Source organism: Sceloporus occidentalis, unplaced genomic scaffold, assembly GCF_023333645.1.
Source record: "Sceloporus occidentalis isolate IW3139 unplaced genomic scaffold, rSceOcc1.0.p SCAF_9, whole genome shotgun sequence".
In the NCBI taxonomy this organism is placed as follows: domain Eukaryota; kingdom Metazoa; phylum Chordata; class Lepidosauria; order Squamata; family Phrynosomatidae; genus Sceloporus; species Sceloporus occidentalis.
The window spans coordinates 1,621,642-1,639,554 of record NW_028316989.1 but is presented as its reverse complement, the minus strand read 5'-3'; the positions used below and the strand labels follow the sequence as shown (position 1 = coordinate 1,639,554).

At 45.7% G+C, this 17,913-nt stretch overlaps 1 protein-coding gene across 4 annotated transcripts in view; it reads right to left on the bottom strand.

The window, feature by feature from the left end:
* Nucleotides 1-17,913, bottom strand: part of KCNIP3 (potassium voltage-gated channel interacting protein 3) — a 53,053-nt gene that overhangs the window by 13,641 nt on the left and 21,499 nt on the right. Inside the window, exon 1 of one of the 4 annotated variants that reach the window (XM_089537437.1) lies at nt 17,159-17,768. The exons of 2 other annotated variants lie outside the window; for them this stretch is intronic. In XM_089537437.1, coding sequence (XP_089393563.1) covers nt 17,159-17,573 — 415 coding nt within the window. In that variant the 5' untranslated portion in view covers nt 17,574-17,768. Of the gene's footprint in view, nt 1-17,158; nt 17,769-17,913 lie in introns of those variants that run through there. One more of the 4 variants, XM_089537436.1, reaches the window with a different exon arrangement.

The following is a 17,913-nucleotide window of genomic DNA, read 5'->3' as shown; positions in this document are numbered from 1 at the left end:
TGAGAGGAGATGAACACCGCATGTCATGCCATGTTGTGCTGTCTAACATTATGTTATGTTCTAGCGTGATATGCTCTGTGTCGTTCCATTACGTTAGGATATGTTCTATTATTTTTGGTGGTTCTTATGCTGCTTCTTGGGCAAAAAGACTTCCTTCCCCCCACCCCCCACCCCTCGCTCAAAAATTGGTGGACAAAAGTGAGCATTCAAAACAACAGACAAGCCAGTTGCAACAACAACAACAACAAGGTTTAGAACTTTCTGTTTTCAAACATTCTTGCATCGGCCGATGCCCAGCAGGTAGCTAGTTGTCCGTCCTATTTTTGAAGACCTCCGGAGAAGGGGACCGAACTCTAGGCAATGGGTTCTTTTGCCAAACTACTCTTATTGTCAAGAGGTTCCTTCTAAATGTTGTGATTTTGGGCAAGCCACACTTTCTCAGCCTCAGGGGAAGGCAATGGCAAAACCTCCTCTGAACAAACCTTGCCAAGAAAATCCCATAATAGGTTCACCTTAGTGCCACCGTAAGTCAGAAATGACTTGTAGGCACATGACGACAATAACAGGATGCCAGCTCTCTAAAACACATGCACACAGACGCACACGTGCGCATATTCCACTCAGCTGTACACCATCCATTTGTAGGAAAGAAAAGAGAGACCAAAGAGGTTGTAGTTTTAAGTCGGACAGACAGACCTCCGTAACATGAATTTTGCTTTCATCGGGATAAATGTAAAGGGGAAAACCCTCAGTCACTGACACTCCAGAGAGAAGGGAACTTTGGCTCCTGTCCTGGGCCTTGGAAGGTTTATGCCCCTTATCTACTTCTATTATGCAGTGGTTTTTTAATTATTCATTTTAAGTGCTGAATGACTCGAGCGGGAGACAAGCCTGATCCTAACTTCAGCAAACATGGAGATTTGCTGAACAAGACGCCACAAAATTCGGTTCATTTTTTAAAAAAGCAAAATCCTTTCCTTCCATGAAAATAAGGAAACCTTTCCTAATGCGAAATCATGTGACGGGTAGTTTCACAGGATATCCGCACACTGCAAAATGGAAAGCATAGATTCTGGGAAGGTGCTGTATTACAATAACAGAGCACAAGTTTCACATGCCAAAGGTCTAGTATATCTAACATCAGCTCCATTGGATTTACAAGTATGTTAACTTTCCATCCAGCAATTGATTCAAGATGTTGGTTCTGGTTGGGGCTAAGCAACAATAATATGTATGAGTGACAAAGTTACTTTCACATAAATATCCCCATATCGGGATAAGCTATGCTATGCAACCTCCATGCAGAGTAGAAGCACTGCGCAATGCATGTCAATGACTGAGTGCCATTGTGAAGTGTGCAAACACAATGCACAACCTCAGTGCGCAATGTGCCATGTGAAAATGCAATGTGCAACAGTGATGCACATCTACAATGCACAGCATTGCTGTATGTGCAAGCCCACAGTAGACTATGCCAACCTCTATCCCTCCCTCTCTCATGCACACATACACATATACTTGTAAGTGTATATATATGTATGCACATGCAGTCTCCCACCACTATTTCCTTTCTGGCCAGTGCTGGCTGGTGGGTCCCATGCCAGCGGGTCAGTGAGTCTAATCTGAATTGTAATCCAAACTTTGAATGAACTGTCCCAGTGGTCTTCAGGAGTGAGGGTTCGGATCATGCACAGTGTGGCTGGATGCACAGCAGTGGCATTGCCATAGGTGCCTTTGGTGGGAGCATGGAAGAGGGCCTTCCTAGTGGAAGGAAAGTTGACCAGTTTCTCCATAAAAACACCACTCTAGAAACAAGTCATTGATCCTTATTTCTCTCAATGTAAAATATTAAAGACATTTAAATGGATAAAAGCTTTAAGCCCGCTTGCTTTCCAGCCCTTGGCGCATTAGCTGAGGATGGCCAATGGGTTTAATGGATGGCTTTTGACAACCATTTGGGTTGCTGGGACCTCCAACCCTGAAACAGTCCCGTCGGTCACCAAACTCCAAACACTAAAAGGTGTTGGCTTGTTTTTTTGCTAACAATAGTCAGCAGAAATGTATTCTAATGAAAAGTAATGAATGGAAGAAGCAAAAGAAAGTTTTGCAAGACAGGTGGCTTAGGGCTGGAGCAGAGCAACCGTTGGGGCATTTACTACCAGCCAAGAAGGGCTTCCTACCGCTGTTTGGCCAAGTTCCTATCCTAACAGACAAAATGGTGGTTGCAGGAATCTCCCCCCATTGCTATCCAGCTAAACTATGGGACCAAAATGTGGCATCACATTCATCCCAAACCTGAGCTAGGGTTCTAAGAAGCTGATATTTGAGGGTGCGCCTACACTGTAGAAATAGTGCAGTTTCACCGCACTTGATGTGCTGTAGTTCCATCCTATGGAATCCTGGGATTTGGAGTTTTACAAGGTCTTTTGCCTTCTCCGCTAAAGAGTGCTGGGGCCTCACCAAATTACCAATCCCAGGGTCCTGTAGGATGAAGCCATGGCAGTTAAAGTGGTGTCGAACTGCATTATTTCTACAGCACCTGGTATTTGTTGGTGGTCTCCCATCCAAGGACTAACCAGGGCTGACCCTGGTTAGCTTCCAAGAGCATATGGTAACTTTAGAGTATTTAAGCCCTCCAACACACTTACGCCCTATATATAAATTATATAATCCCCTATATATTTATATATAAAACAACCAGCTTCTGCCATGAAGGAAAAACAAGGAAGAAAATGAACCTGGAGCCCAAGAGATGGGCAAAGCAATGGCGGTTAGTTTTTGCTGAACTCTGCTACATGAGAAAGCAAGTGGAGAGACGGAAAGAGAGCGCTCTTGAAAAGATGTGGACTGAATGGCTTTCCTTTTTCCTCCTTCAACACATACACAAACACACACACATGCCCCTATTGAATGTTCCTTTCCTTCACCGCAATTTACTGGCAAAGGCACAAGGTTGCGGCCACAGGTCAGACTGGCACGCGGCACAAGCAGCCCACAGGGCAAGGAGGCAGCCAACAACCCAGAGGAATCCCTTTGGCTCTTTACTCCATTCGCTTCGACGGGTCTTTGAGGGTGTTGCGCTTTTCCAACTATTATGGCAGGGAGGCGCAAGAAGGATGGACAGAGGAGCATTTCATGGAGATACACAGTCTCTGCGTTAGATCTGCTTTTCCCTGTCATTATAGCAAGATTAAGCTCTCCAGTGTAGATTTTGATGATTAATAGTCTCCAAATGTTTTTTCTTCACGGGTAGATATTTGCTACTGTCCATATTGTTCACATGGACAACGGTCCAAAACACACTGCAGAAATAATCCTGTATGAGACTGCTTTAAATGCCCTGGTTCAGTGCTAGGGAATCTTGGGAATTATAGTTTATTGTAGCTCCAGAGCTCTCTGATAGAGAAGGCTAAATGTCTCACAAAACTACAGTTCCCACAATTCCCTTGCATTGAGCCAGGGCAGTTAAAGCAGTCCCAAACTGGATTATTTCTGCAGTGTGTTTTGGACCACTGACTTATGGAGCCCTTAAAGCCACAGGATTTTCTTGGAAAGATTTATTCAGAGGGGGTTTGCGTTTGCCTTCCTCCGAAGCTGAGAGTATGTGGCTTAGTTGCATAAGGTTTCCCAGCAGCTTTCCATGGCCAAGTAAGGATTCGAACTCTGTTCTCCAAAGTCCTAGTCCAACATCCAGACAACTACAGAAAGCTGACTCTCTTTCCAAGGGCAAGGAAGCAAGATCACTGGATTTAAAAACAAGAGGCCATAAATTGACACAGAGTTAGGAGTGTTGGATTGTGAACCAAGTGTCTGCCAATTCCCAGCATCTCCATAAGATGCAAAGAATAAAATATCATGCAGTTTAGCCCCTAGTCAAAAATATGCATCATTTGCTGCAAGACAAAGTAATACACAACCGCTAACCAGTGTTTGTCATATTTATTATGCTTGACCTCAGATGTCAAATGTTTTCCTCTGCTTCTCTTTCCCTATCTTTCTTTTTATCCAGAAAGCAAAGCTATAATTCAGTGAGTGTGACAACAGATTATGGATTCAATTTGAATGGATGACTACAGACTTTTTACTTAGGTCCTGTCTGTATGGGCCAAGGAAACTGGCCTCTCTCCATCTTCTTTGTGTGGAGTCTGGATAATGTAGTGCCCAAAGACTGAGTTTGGTGTGAATAGTCCAGACAATGTCCAGCCCATTCAGCACTGAACCTGGGATACTGTATATCCCTCCTGAAAGACCTTTTAAAAACTCCCTGTTTAGTCCAGATCTTCCTAGAAGCTGTTGGACATTTTTGCCCAATGTAGAACAGCTGTATGCAGTTGAAGGCTGCAGAAGCAGAGATGTGCACACAGTGCCATTGTGTATGCAGATGTGCATTGAGTTCTGCATTAAACCCATCTTGGTTTAGTTGTGCAATATTGCATTTGAACACGAGAGTTGCATGGTACAATTAATGTGCAACACTGCGTGGTGCGACTTTGGATACGTCTGCACTGTAGAAATAATGCTCTTTGACAAGTGCTGTAGCTCCATCCTGCGTTTCACAAGGCCTTTAGCCTTCTCTGCCAAAGAGTCCAGGTGTCTCATAAACAAATCCCAGGATTCTTATGATGGAGCCACGGCAGTTAAAGTGGTGTCAAACTGCATTACTTCTACAGTGTAGATGCATCCCTGCACTACACAACTCCAGAGTAGGATCTTGACCTGAATCTCTACTCTGAATTGGACAAATGAGGGTATGGGATTTACCTATGTGTTGGTACACCATGCAACAGTCGACTTGGTGGGACTAACCAAAAGGTTTCCAGCCATCTCTTTGTTAGAAATAATTCCCTTTAAAGGGAAAGTTTTTGTTCCAGACTATTTTTGGCCCCTTTAAAGTTGTCTAAAACCTAGAATGGCTCCGCTGCTCCTGGGACCCAGAAGCCGCCAGCAATCGCACCCCAACGGAGTTGTGTCTCTCTTTGCCTTTGGGAAACAGGGAAGAGTGGTTGCAACCTGCCCTTTGCTGCCTTCAGAGAAAACTCAGCTGCAGGAATGGGAGGCGGAATGATTTACAAGGATGGTCTACGGATCATTAAAAAGCTGTGAAGGCTGGGCCTTTTGGGCAAGCTGTGTACAGCTCCGATAATTAGCTGAACCGGCTCCAAAAGCGTCTCCTTCCAATTGCTGCTGCCTGCCCTTCGCTGGTTCACCTTCTTACTCTTCCCAGGACGCCTGAAATAATGCCGAGACCTCCGGAATCTTTCCTTCTTCCAATAATAATAATAATAATAATAATAAATTTATCTATTCCCCGCCTCTCCAATTAGATCGAGGCGGCTTACCATAATATTAAATAACATTAAAATACAATGCCCCATAAACCCACCCACCCACCATAATAACCAATAAATCACAGCAATAGGCAATAACAGTAAAACAATACAGTTAAGATTATTAAAACAGACAAGACAGGGGAGTCAGCGGGACGCGACTGAGATGCTAATCGGTCTTATCTCTTCCCAACAACAAGAAGGCTGTTTTTGCAGCCCTGGACCATTTTGGATCCCCCCAGAAAACCCTGTGAAAGGAAATGGAAGACAGAAGGCAGGGAGACAAGGAAGGAGAAAGCGGGGAAGAGGAATTTTTGGGAGTGGGGGACCCCTTCAATCATAGAATTATAGAATTGGAAGACACCACAAGAGCCATCCAGTCCAACCCCCCTGCCATGCAGGAACTCTCAATCACAGCATCCCCGACAGATAGCCATCCAGCCTCTGTTTAAAGACCTCCAATCCCTCTTCCCATCTCCCTGCCATGGACAATTTTTATTATTTTAGGGTCATGGGACACCAGGCAAGTTGCAAGAGGGCTTTCTAGACAAGATTTATTCAGAAGAGGATTGCCCTTGCCTCTTTCTGAGGCTGAGAGTGTGTGACTCACCCAAGGGCATCCAGTGGGCTTCCATGGCTGAGCGGGGATTCGAACCCTGGTCTCCCAGCCCTAGTCCATATACTGCAGTGGCTCCTAGTTCTAGGAGTGCAACAGCACACTGGATGTAACTGTAACGTAATAAAGGCCAGGTCTTAGTTTGTCGCTATGTGCCTTCAAATCAACTTTGACATGGGGTTACCCTATTATTATGGGGATTTCTTGGCCAGATTTCTTCCTAAGAGGCTTGTCATGGTTTTCACTCTGAAGCTGAGAGAGTGTGACTGAATCAGGTTGATCAACTGGGTTTCCATGGCTGAGCAGGGATTCAAACTCTGGTCTCCCAGAGTCCTGGTCCAACACTCAAACCACTATGTATTTGGAGGCAAAAGAGGTTACAATTTTGTTTTGACCCCTTGGGGACCCTTGGGTCCACCAAAATGGCATGGAGGCCAAATGCCACACTTTGGCAGCCCTTGGTATAAGGAGTAAATTCGACCTGAGAAGAATTCATTGAAACTGAGAATCATCAGAGATAGAGATGGAGGAACTGAGTAAGGGAAGAAGAAGAAGGAAGACAGCAGTGTTGACTTTCAGTTAGTCTCGGTATTTTTGGGTTTGTTCCAATAGGCAGCCCATGAGCTAAAAACAGCTGGAGGCACAGCCATGGATAGCCCTGCCATTAGTCCGATGCTTTTACATTTTTGTGGTCTTTCAGATGGTCTTAATAAAGGCACCGACCAACGGAGAGAGTTGTTTCGAAGCAAGATAGACCAGCACAGAAATTGTTTATAGAAGTCTGGAAAGAAGCCAGGGCAGGTTTCAAAAAATTGGTTGGTTTGCAATGGTGAGAAGCTCTTGTTTGGTGTGTAGGATCCAACTGAACTGAATAGATAGCCATTTTTGCATGCAGTATGAACAAATCTGTATTCACTGATTGGATTTTTAATCAACATATTTCAACACTGCTGCCCCCTTCTTCAACTGCAGGCAAATGCGGAAATAAATCATACTTACAGGTGCCACAAGACTCTTTGTTTTCCCCTATATATGTTGTTGTTTGGTGCCTTCAAGTCCTTTCCAACTTATGGCAACGCTATGGCAAGCCTATCATGGGTTTTTTTTTTGGCAAGATTTGTTCAGAGGAGGTTTGCCATTGCCTTCCCCTGAGGCTCAAAGTATGTGACTTGTCCAGTGGGTTTCACGGCCAAACTGGGAATTGAACCCTGGTCTCCAGAGCCGTAGTCCAACACTCAAACCATTATGCCATGCCATACCTTTGTAGGACTTACAGGGGCAGATGGCCCTGTGGTCTTCCCAAGTTGCCTATGTATGGCAGGTTGCTCCTCTTTTAACTGTCATGGGTCCCCACCCTACAAATTCCCGGGAATGGATTTAAGATTTCTAGTCTGCTCTGTGAAACGACATTAGAATTCAATTCATTGCAGTTATGTGCTGCTTTGGTCAGATCTCAGCTGGAATATTAGATCCAGTTCTGAGTACCATAATTCAAGAAGGCTGTTGAGAAGCTGGTGGGTTTCCAGAGGAGGGAGACCAAAATGGTGAAGGGTTTGAAAACCATGAAGCCCTATGAGGAGAGACTTAGAGAGCTGGGTATGTTTAGTCTGGAGAAGAGAAGGGTAAGAGGTGATATGATAGCCCTGTTTAAATATTTGAAGGGATGTCATGTTGAGGCTGGAGCAAGCTTGTTTTCTGCTGCTACGGAGCAACAGATTCAAACTACAAGAAAAGTGATTCCAGCTAGACATTAGGAGGAATGTCCTGACAGTAAGAGCTGTTCAACAGTGGAAGACCTTACCTTGGCACTGCCTTGGAGAGTGCTGGGGTCTCCTTCTTGGGAGCGTTTTTAAGCAGAGGCTGGATGACCATCTGTTGGGAGTGCTTTGATGGTGTCTTCCTGCATGGCAGAATGGAGTTGGATTGGATGGCCCTGTCTTCTAACTCTATGATGCTATGAGACCTCTGTGCCGATGAATTCCCTCCTAGAAATACAAATCCCAGGATCCCACAGGATGCACCTGTGGCATCGGGATTGATGTAGCACCGAAGCATCATGATTGTGTAGTGTGGATACACCAGTAAGAGCCAGCATGGTGTAGTGGTTTGAGTGTTGGGCTACGACTCTGGAGGTCAGGGTTCAAATCCCTACTCAACCATGGAATCCCGTGGGGCACGTCGCACCCTCTCAGCCCCAGAAAACCCTGCAACAGGTTCACCTGAGTGTTGGCTAAGTTGGAAACAACTTGAAAGCACACAGCAACAAAATACAACCCTGGGAGTCGGAAATGCCCCATCGGCTCTTGAAACCCTTCCCAAAAGGGGCTTCGTCTTCAGCAGAAGGAAAGGTTTTTGTGGTTGTTGCCTCCTGGCCTTCCTTTCTCCCTGGGCTCCTGAAACTTCTTCTTAAGGCAATGCCTGGACTCATCCATCACAGGCGATGCTCTCGTGAAAGCCTCTTAACTCAATTTGTTAGCAAGTTGCATGTTTAAGCGAAATTGGAGAGAGGGTTATTTCAGCCCTGCAGGAACCCGATGTGCAGAGTCAGGGCCCAGATCGGATTTTTTGGAGGGGAGGGGAACCACCAAATGCAAACAGAGAGATCTGGGGCCACGGGGGAAATCTCTGGGTCTGGTGGGAAAGGGGTCGGTAAAGGAACTGCAGAGTGAGAGTTGTCAGTAGAGGACCAACAGAAAGAAGTGATGGATGGATGGATAAAGGGAGAGTGTAGCGAGCATCACTCGGTGAGCCTCTGAAAGTTTGCATCTCTACACAATTAGAAGCATGAATTATTAAGGGCCGAGAAAGGAAAGAGGCTGTTTTTAATAAAGCATGAGTAAGCAGGTATTATTCCACTGTGGGAAAGAGCAATCGAAGGCAATCAATCTGGCCCTCATCTCGCTGCCATTTTAATGGCCCCAGATATTTATTTGAGTTTACGGTTGTGTGTTTAGCCGTGTCCCTGGGAGGGAGCCAAGCATGTACTTAACACGGACGCTCAATAAACAGCATGCGCCAAGGCAGCGGGGTTTGGGGCTCCGTGGGGCTGAGGTCTGCCGTCTTTCACATTTGAGCAAAAAGCATTGTTACGGATGGAAGGGTGCACACCTTTTCCTTTCTTCTTCCCTCCCCAAAACACTCCCCTTTGCCCAATACTTTTGCCTATGTTTGCATGCCTGTATATGTGTAGGGCAGCGGTTCTCAACCTATGGGTTGCGACCTCTTTAGGGTCAAACGACTCTTTCACAGGGGTCGCCTAAGACCATCAGAAAAACACATATTTCCAAAGGTCTTAGAGACCGAGACAAAAATAAAATAATTTTATGGTTGGGGGTCACCACAACTTGAGGAACTGTATTAAAGGGTTGTGGCATTAGGAAGGTTGAGTTTAATCATCCTTTATAGATCAAGACCTCTTTTCAAGCAGGAAAGGAGTGACAGCCAGTGCAGAACTGAAGTGAGAAATAGTGAAAGAAAGAAAGTAAAATCCATACAGGGAGCATATGGTCCTGCTCTGCTGACTTTTAATGCTGAATTTTAACGTGAGCAAAAGAAAAGTGGGTCTGAAAGTCCTTTCCGTCATCCCCACATCATTCATGGGGCTGGAGGAATAGCTTTGGTGCAGGGGGGCAAATGCATTGCTGGATCAGAAGGGCCCCAATATCAGGAAAGGTCATGTTGAATAAACAAAATTGGTTGGGCTATGGCTTAGTTGCACTCAGGATAGTCAATGGGCCAAGCCAATTGTTATGAGTAATAAATGTCCAATTGCCTCCAGTTCACGCTACAAAATTTGAACCCAGACCACCCCTCTCCAAGTCTGAAACGTTTTCCCACCAATTGTACTGGGTTTCATGACATGCACCAAGTGACTGACTGGGCAGCTATTTTGGCGCATTGCAGCTTACTTCTGAAGGAACCTCTAAACAACCTGCTATCCTTTTCAGCATATTGAGCACTATGGAGCATATCTAAAGCATAATTCTATATACATTATCCCTGCTCCCTAAATACCCTTTCCCACAAATTTAAACTTCCCAGGATGTCCTGGGAAAGGGGATAAATAGAAAAAGCAGTGAATATAGCAATTTCCCAAACTTGGTCTTTTAGACTTTTGGACTTCGGCTCCCAGAAGCCCCAGCCCAGTTGGGGAATTCTGGGAGCTGAAGTCGAAAACATCTGGAGGAGCAAACTTTGGAAATGACCGAATGTAGCATTGCAATGCTCCCTCTCGTGGCGACAACAGTTAGCAAAAGGACCAGAAAATGTTTGAAGATGCTTCTGAAGATGCCAGATACAGATGCAGAAAAGGATGCGGTTGGGAACTAACTGTGCAAAAGTCACACGTGGTTTTTGTGTGTGGTGAGAACAACATTTTCTGTGCAGAACATATATATTCTGTTCAGAAAGGGCATAGAAAATTGTGTTTCCTGTACAAAAAAACCCAGATGTGAATTTTTGCACAAAGCAAGTCATAACCTGCGAAAACTAGAGAGGCAGCAGAGAAGCACCGAAAACTGGAGTCTTTGAAGCCTTTCTTCTGGTCGGAAGAAAATTGCTAAAATTATTCATTGCTTCCATAAAGAGCGAAATGAGCAAAGAGCAGGCCAGCCTGGCTTGAGCGCACAAAACGGCTGCATTTACAACATGGCCTCTTTGCATGTTTGCGCCAAAGGTGTTTACATGGAGCTTGTTATAAGTGTGCCATGCGCCACGGAGGTTGGTCTGGAGGTTTTATTTTGTTAGGTTGCGAAGTGCGCATTGTGCTCACCGCTGGTAAAAATAACTTTGCAACAGAGTTATGCAATCTTTGGGGGAGCCTTGCCAAAAGAGGGATGATGGAACAAGAGTACTCCAGCCTTCTCCAACCCGGTTGCCCTCTTATCATTCTTGCTGAAGTACCTCTCCATGGAATGGCCATCCAGGTTTGTTTTCATCTGCAATGCCCATAATCCCTGACCAGTAGCTCTGCTGATTACGGCTGATGGGAATTATAGGCAATAAAATCAAATCTGCAGAGTCACACGATTCTCACTCCACCCAATTTAAACCTACCAAAATGTCCCAACGTTTGGAAGAAGATTTCACCTGAGCCAGTGAACCTTATTGTAGTGTCCCAGGGCACACTTCAGGAAGGGAAGCGATCCCTTGAGCATGTGTAAAGGTTTCTCTCCTCATTCAATAGCCAGCTATTTATGCTCCAGCTTCCAAGATTAAACCCAATTCTGACTTATGGCGAACCTATCATAGGGTTTTCTTGGCCAGTTTCTTCAGAGGAAGGTTGCCCTGGCCATCCTCTGAGGCTGAGAGAGAGTGACTTGCCCAGGGTTACCCAATGGGTTTACATGGCCATGTCAGGATTTGAACCCTGGTCTCCAGAGTCATAGTCCAACACTGAAACCACTACACCATGCTGGCTCTCTCATTCAGTGAATAACTATTTCTAAGCATGGGACCCAAGCATGAAACTGACATGCTGGAAAATGCGATATTCAAAGGGTCAGAGAGGGTGACAGTCCATGTAAACTATATGGAACCTCCATATCTAGAAGCAGTGTATCTGTCAACAAGGGCCGCTAGTAGGAGAGGCCCATTGTTCTTCTGTCCTGCCTTCAGTCTTTCCTGGTACAGAGTTGGAACACTAGAGGGCTCTTCTGCGTTATTAAACTCTCTCTGATGTCTCTCTATTCTCTCTTTGCTAGAGTTAATTTGCTGGATGACCCGAGATAATTCACTTATTGACTTCTCTGGCAGGCACCGTAAGCCGGGAGATAGGACAACCTTTTGTTCTGCACGGTTCCCGCTGCCAAGAGGAATATATGTTAAACCCCAGACGCAAGGCCCTAGCAATAGAGGGACGGTTCATAAAACTTTTGGGACCCAGCCATCGTAATAAATTAGCAAGTTCTGGGCGGATGAGGAAAAGGGACGAAAACATGAATATGCATTTTTTGAAAGGAGACGGAGGAGACCGGGAATAATAGACAGGGATGCTAATTGCTTCTTCGGAGCGCCAAGGGCTAATGAGGATTGTTCGTTAAAAGCGGACTCTGCAAACGGTTGGGTCTTGCATTATTTTGGAGCAAACAAGGAACAAGCCAAAGGAAGACTCCTTTGCTCCAGCAAGGAGCTAACTTTAGAAGGACGCCAAGTGAATGCCAGGAGGGCATTGCGAGCATTTCTGCTTCCCTTGCATTTTTCCAACCCACTGGAGCTGCTTATGTGTCTCATCTGGGTCACTTCGCTTCCTCCTGTGACAGCCGAGTCCCCACAATTCGTCCTTCACCTTTCCGTAACCGTAAAGCAATTCTGCTCCCATATCCGAGGGCAGTGAATCCACTCCAGGATCGAGTCAAAACTTTAAAGGACCTACCCAGAGCTCCGCACCAATTTTGGGAAGATAGAGAGCTAGCATGGCATAGTAGTTTGAGCACTGCATTACGGTTATGGGAGATCAGCGTTCGATTCCTTACTTGGCCATGGGAACCCACCTTGGGTGAGTCCCATACTCTCAGCCCCAGAAAAATCCCTTGGAAACAACTTGAAGGCAGACGACAACAATTGTGTCAGTCCTATTTAAAGATATAGCTGCGTTAGTCTGGAATATCAGTATGCCAAGGGATCTTGTAGCACCTTTGAGACTAAATGAAAGAAAGAAGCTAGGGGCATGAGATTTTGTAGACTTCAACCTACTTCTTCAGATGCATGTCAGTCCTGTGTGTTTCCATTTATGAGTCCATTCCATCCTGTTTCTGATTAACTTTGTACCTTTTTAATTTCAAATGCATGAAAAATTTAATTCAGAGCTTTGGATAGCTACTTTGAAGATTGGGCTAAAGCCTACAGCTTGGAGAGATCTTTTAAAGTTGGGACTAGTATCCAAAACAAATTTACTGGCCCGATGATATGGGAGACACCAGACATCACTGTGTGAATGTATGTGTGTATCTGTGTATGCACCCATATGTTGTTGTGGTTGTGATGTGTCTTGAGTTCACTCTGAGTTATGGCAACCTGGTTCTAAGGTTGCTGAACCAACTTTGGGCATGAGATGCAATACCTTGGATAGTTGTTCAAGGCTTCCAACTAAAACCCAGAGAGGATTCCCTGCACCCATTTTGAGAATGGAGCTGTCAAACTCCCCTAGCAATCCTTCAAATCAGGGATGCTTGAGGCAAGGAACATTTTCAGTGGCCCTGCGCTTATTTGCACAGCTTCTTTCCTATTCATTTTATAAGAAATGCAAGGTACTACACTTAGAGAGAGAGAGAAATAAAATGCACAAATATAGGATGGGTGACACTTGGCTTGACTACAGTACATGTGAAAGGGATCTAGCGGTCTTAGTAGACCACAAGCTGAACGTGAGCCAAGAGTGTGATGCGGCAGCTAAAAAGGCCAATACAATTGTAGGAGTATGGTGTCTAGATCAAGGGAAGCAATAGTGCCACTCTGTACCACTCTGCAACCAATGAAGCTGTTGCAACAAGGGAATTGTGTGTTCCTGGTAGCCAGCCACAGTTAACAACCACGCTGCAACTCTTTTGGCTAAGTAAAGTTTCTCAGCACTTTCAAAGTTCACTAAAACCCAGACTAGATTCACAGCCCCAAGGACTTCAGAGCCTATCTCCTATCTCTCTGTCTATCTCTTTCCGAGACTAGATGTTCAGTTTATGTTTCTGACATTTATGCTTTGGAGCCACGGCTTTGGAGCAAAAGCAATTGTCGGAAGGGACTGCGATGAAAGATTGCAAAGGCACACGGAAAGGTTGCAGCCGGCAGCAAGCGCCGAGGTGCGTCTTCCGCTCCTGAGTGCTCCAGCGCTTCCGATGGCACCACCTTGACCTGGATTGCTACCATTCCTAGCTGCCCTTGCCACTGCAGAGACTTAGCCAAGCGCAAAGATCCGATCATCGCTTTTGTGCTGGTCTTTACCTTCACCGGCTGCCCATGGGCACCAGAGCTGGGGAGCACCTTCTGCTTCAGACCATCGCAACAGCATGAGTCACCGGGCATAATGTGGGCATGACTCAGAAAAATGACTAACCCTCCTTTGCACATGGCTGCAACCATTGCGGCGCTCTGGAGGATGCCATGGCACAGAAGGTACCTTCCTATGAGGCGGACTGGATACTACAAGGATGGACAACTGCAAACAACATCTGTTTCCCCCAAACCCTGCTATGGTCTGCATTCCAGCAAACCTCCATGCCTCTGGTTTCCTCTATGGTCCTTCTCAAAATGGCAACACCATATCACTCCCTGCTTCCATTTTGGGAGGGATTGCAGAAGGAAATGGAGGCATTTGGGGGGGGGGGTCATACATGTTTCTGGGGTGCTTGTGGGGTCCTTTTCACATGTTTGGGAGGGCTTTATGTATAGTGAGAGAGTCAGCGTGGACTATGACTCTGGAGACCAGGGTTTGAATCCCAGCTCAGCCATATAAACCCACTGGATGACCTTGGGCCAGGCGCACTCTCTCAGCCTCAGAGAGCAAGAATATAATGCACTGGGAACAAATTCTGCCAGGAACACCCCACAATCGTTTCGCCTTAGGGTTGCCATAACTCAGAAATGGCTTGAAGGCATACAACAACAACAACTGTGTTGGTACTTTTTGTGTTCATTCATGAACCCTTCTGTCCTGTTTCCACTTAACTTTGTACCTTTTTAATTTAAAAGCCTGCATGGAATTTCTAAATTAAATACTTCGTTAAATATGCATTTCGACTGCTTTTTCTATCCTAAATAATGCATTTTGTGTGGTTTATCCTAAAAATGTGCATTTTGTACCCATTTTTATCACCAAATGCACATTTTTATCCTAAGATACACGTCTAAAAGTTTGCAGTGTTGTATCTTCAGGCAAGACCTGTACTCCAGGATTTCTACTGCAGGATTTGGAAACACATATAATTGAAAAGATGCCTGTATTCAGAATCAGACACTTATTCAGAAAGCAAGAATGAAGTTGGTTGGTTTTCAAACACAGACAGGAAAATCCTAGAGAGTTTCCATCTGAATAAGAGTTTAAAAGAATATATGAAGCACAGTTTGCCTTTGACTTCAACTGATGCTTTGCTTAGTTTTGCAATTGCCTGGGTGCAAGGTATACAGAAATTTCTCATTACAGGTTTACCAATTGGGGCCAAAACTATCATTGCAAAGAACTAGTATAACCACTGTGAATAAAAGAGTATATTTTTAAGGCTTTGGATAAACTCCTGAAGGTTGGTAATGTTGTTGTTGGTGTTATTTGCCATTTGACCGATGGTGACCCTATGATGGAGAGACCTCCAGGAGCCAGGATTGTAAGGCACCATTTGAACATGGCTTATTTCAAAGCATCACCAACACATGGCCATCTGGAAACAGTGGGGTTCTTTTTCCATGCAAAAAGCTGTAATTGTCATGCAAAAACAACAACTGTATTTCTGTGAAGGATAATTTCCTGACACTATCTGAGAAGTGTGGATACAGGACAAGACCTCTGCAGAAATGTTCACTTTGTCCGCAGCAGGGAGAAAACTTTGGAAATGGTTCACCCCAACTCACTCTCGAGGGGTTTTACATTTAGCTGAACATTTACATTCCTAATTTGCAAAGACTCCATCAAGGACCCGGAAAGGAGAGTCTGCAAGCAGTCAGTTGGAAGGGATGAATCCATTAGCAATGGTCCCAATACTCTGCTCAGAGGAGCAAATCCAAAGCTGGAGCATCATCTTCAAAAGAGGGCTCTGTCTAGCCTCAGACGCTAAGGCCAAAGTTGAGGTCCAGAGCAGCGAGTGAATTGGGGAGAAGGGAAAGGTGGGGAGATGGCCAGGATCTTGGAGCCTTCATACCATATCTCCCCATATGAACCATCCAGAGCCCTAAGATCTTCAGGAAAAGGCTTTTTCTTAGTCCCACCAAAACAACAAGCAAGCTTGGTGCAGATATGAGAAACAGCCTTCTTGGTGGTTGCTCCCATCCTCTTAAATGCCCTTCCATGGGAAGCTAGCCTGGCACCCTCCTTGCTTGCTTTTCGCCAGCAAGCCAAGACATTTTTATTTAAGCAGGCCTTTGATAAATAGCAATAGCATTTACATTTCTATACCACTTATCAGTAAACTCAGCACACTCTAAGTCAGTGGTTCTCAACCTTCCTAATGCCACAACCCTTTAATACAGTTCCCCATGTTGTGGTGACCCCCAACCAATGGTCTCAGTTCCTAAGACCCTCGGAAATATGTGTTTTCCAATAGTCTTAGGCAACCCCTGTGAAAGGGTCATTCAACCCCCAAAGCGGTCTCGACCCACAGGTTGAGAACCGCTGCTTTAAGTGGTTTACAATCTGTAAGCCAATTGCCCCCAACAAATTGGGTACTCGTTTTACCAATCTATGAAAGACTGAGTCAGCCGTGGAGCCCTGCCTGGGATCGAACTCAGAACCTTGTGGCTGCAGTACTGGCATTGAATTGCTGCAGCACCAGTGCTCCCTAATTCAGGATTGTTTTTACTGAGCGGGTAGGTTTTAATTATGCTTTTAACTTTTGTATATTTGTACTGGTTTCCCACCTTGATACACACTCCACCCAAATGGAGTTGGTTTTATGGAAGCTGGGAATGCAGTAACCCAATACTGCCGTTTGTTCAACTACCTGCATACTGAAGCATCATTTTTGACTATGACCCAGCTGGATGCAAAGGAGTCTCTGAGATCCTGAGAAAGTGCAAAATGACCGCCAACAAGACAAGTGCGAAGGCATGGAGAGAAGGGGGCCTAGCGCTGATGGCCTGTTTGGCCTTCCGTTCTGCCACTCCATCCATGTGCAAACATGCTCTGGATTAGAGAGCAACTTTATCATGCATGCACACCCGAAAATACACACTGCAGAGTTTGCAGGGTTGCATGAAAAATGTATTTAGGACTGGCCCATTCAGCCTGCAATCCTCAGCAATATATTTCCTATGGAACACCATGCCATTTCCTCTCAAGCCAACACAATCATGGTTTAAGATGCCTCTGCAAGTTATCATAAAAAGCCAATGGAAGATGGACTATGCATAGGTGACAAATCTGGAATGCCCGGGGGAACGTACATCTGTTTCGACACAAAATGACCCTGGGAGTTTTGACTAGGAAACACTCCACTACGTGACACCAAAAATTCCATCCAGCCAATGGAAATAAAAGCTCCAACGAAACCCAGTGCCAGTCTCTGCCCCGGCTTACCTTCGGAGGACAGGTTCCCGGAGAGGAAGCGGACGAAGCAGCTGATGAGGTTGTAGAGCTGCTTCTTGCAAGTGTGCCGATAGTCACGGATCTGGAGGCGCACCTCCAGGTAGTGGACGGGTTTCCCTGACAGCTTTGGCTCCCCGTTCAGGGACATCCCGTCGTGCTTCGGTGGCTCCGGAGGCCTCCCTTGCCGCCTCGCCTTCCCTTCCGCCTGAGCTTCTCGCTCTTCTCTTTGCACAACGGCCGTGGCTTTCTGGGGAGAGAGCTGTGCTTCTGCCTGGTGCTGCGCTGACCTTCTTTCCACCTGCAGACGCTTTCCCTCTTGCTCCGCTTGACTGCCTCGCCGGGTCTCTTTCCCTCTCTGCCCAGGTTGCTCCCAAACTTGGATTTTCTCTAGCTGGCTGCTCTCCATTTCCCTACACCAACCTCTGGTCGGTTGCAAACTCTCTCTTCCTATGGGTGCAACACCCAGTTTTGGGCCTGTCTTTCCTCCTTTAGACCAGCTCCCGGTGGCCAAGGACTCCAGAAGTGTTCAAGCTGGGCTGCCTTTGTGCCCATTGGTAGCAGGGTCAGTGTGGTCTTTGTGAGCCCCTGGGTCCCTCCGTCCCTGCTTCTGCTAGGATCTGCTTACCACGTAACTCAAACTCAAGCCCTGTGGGTCTCCAGGGAGAAGAGGTGGAGGGAGGAGAGGAAAAGAAGGTTCTCCATTCCGTTTAACCCTCAGAGTCCTGTCAACATGTCATATCATTGTT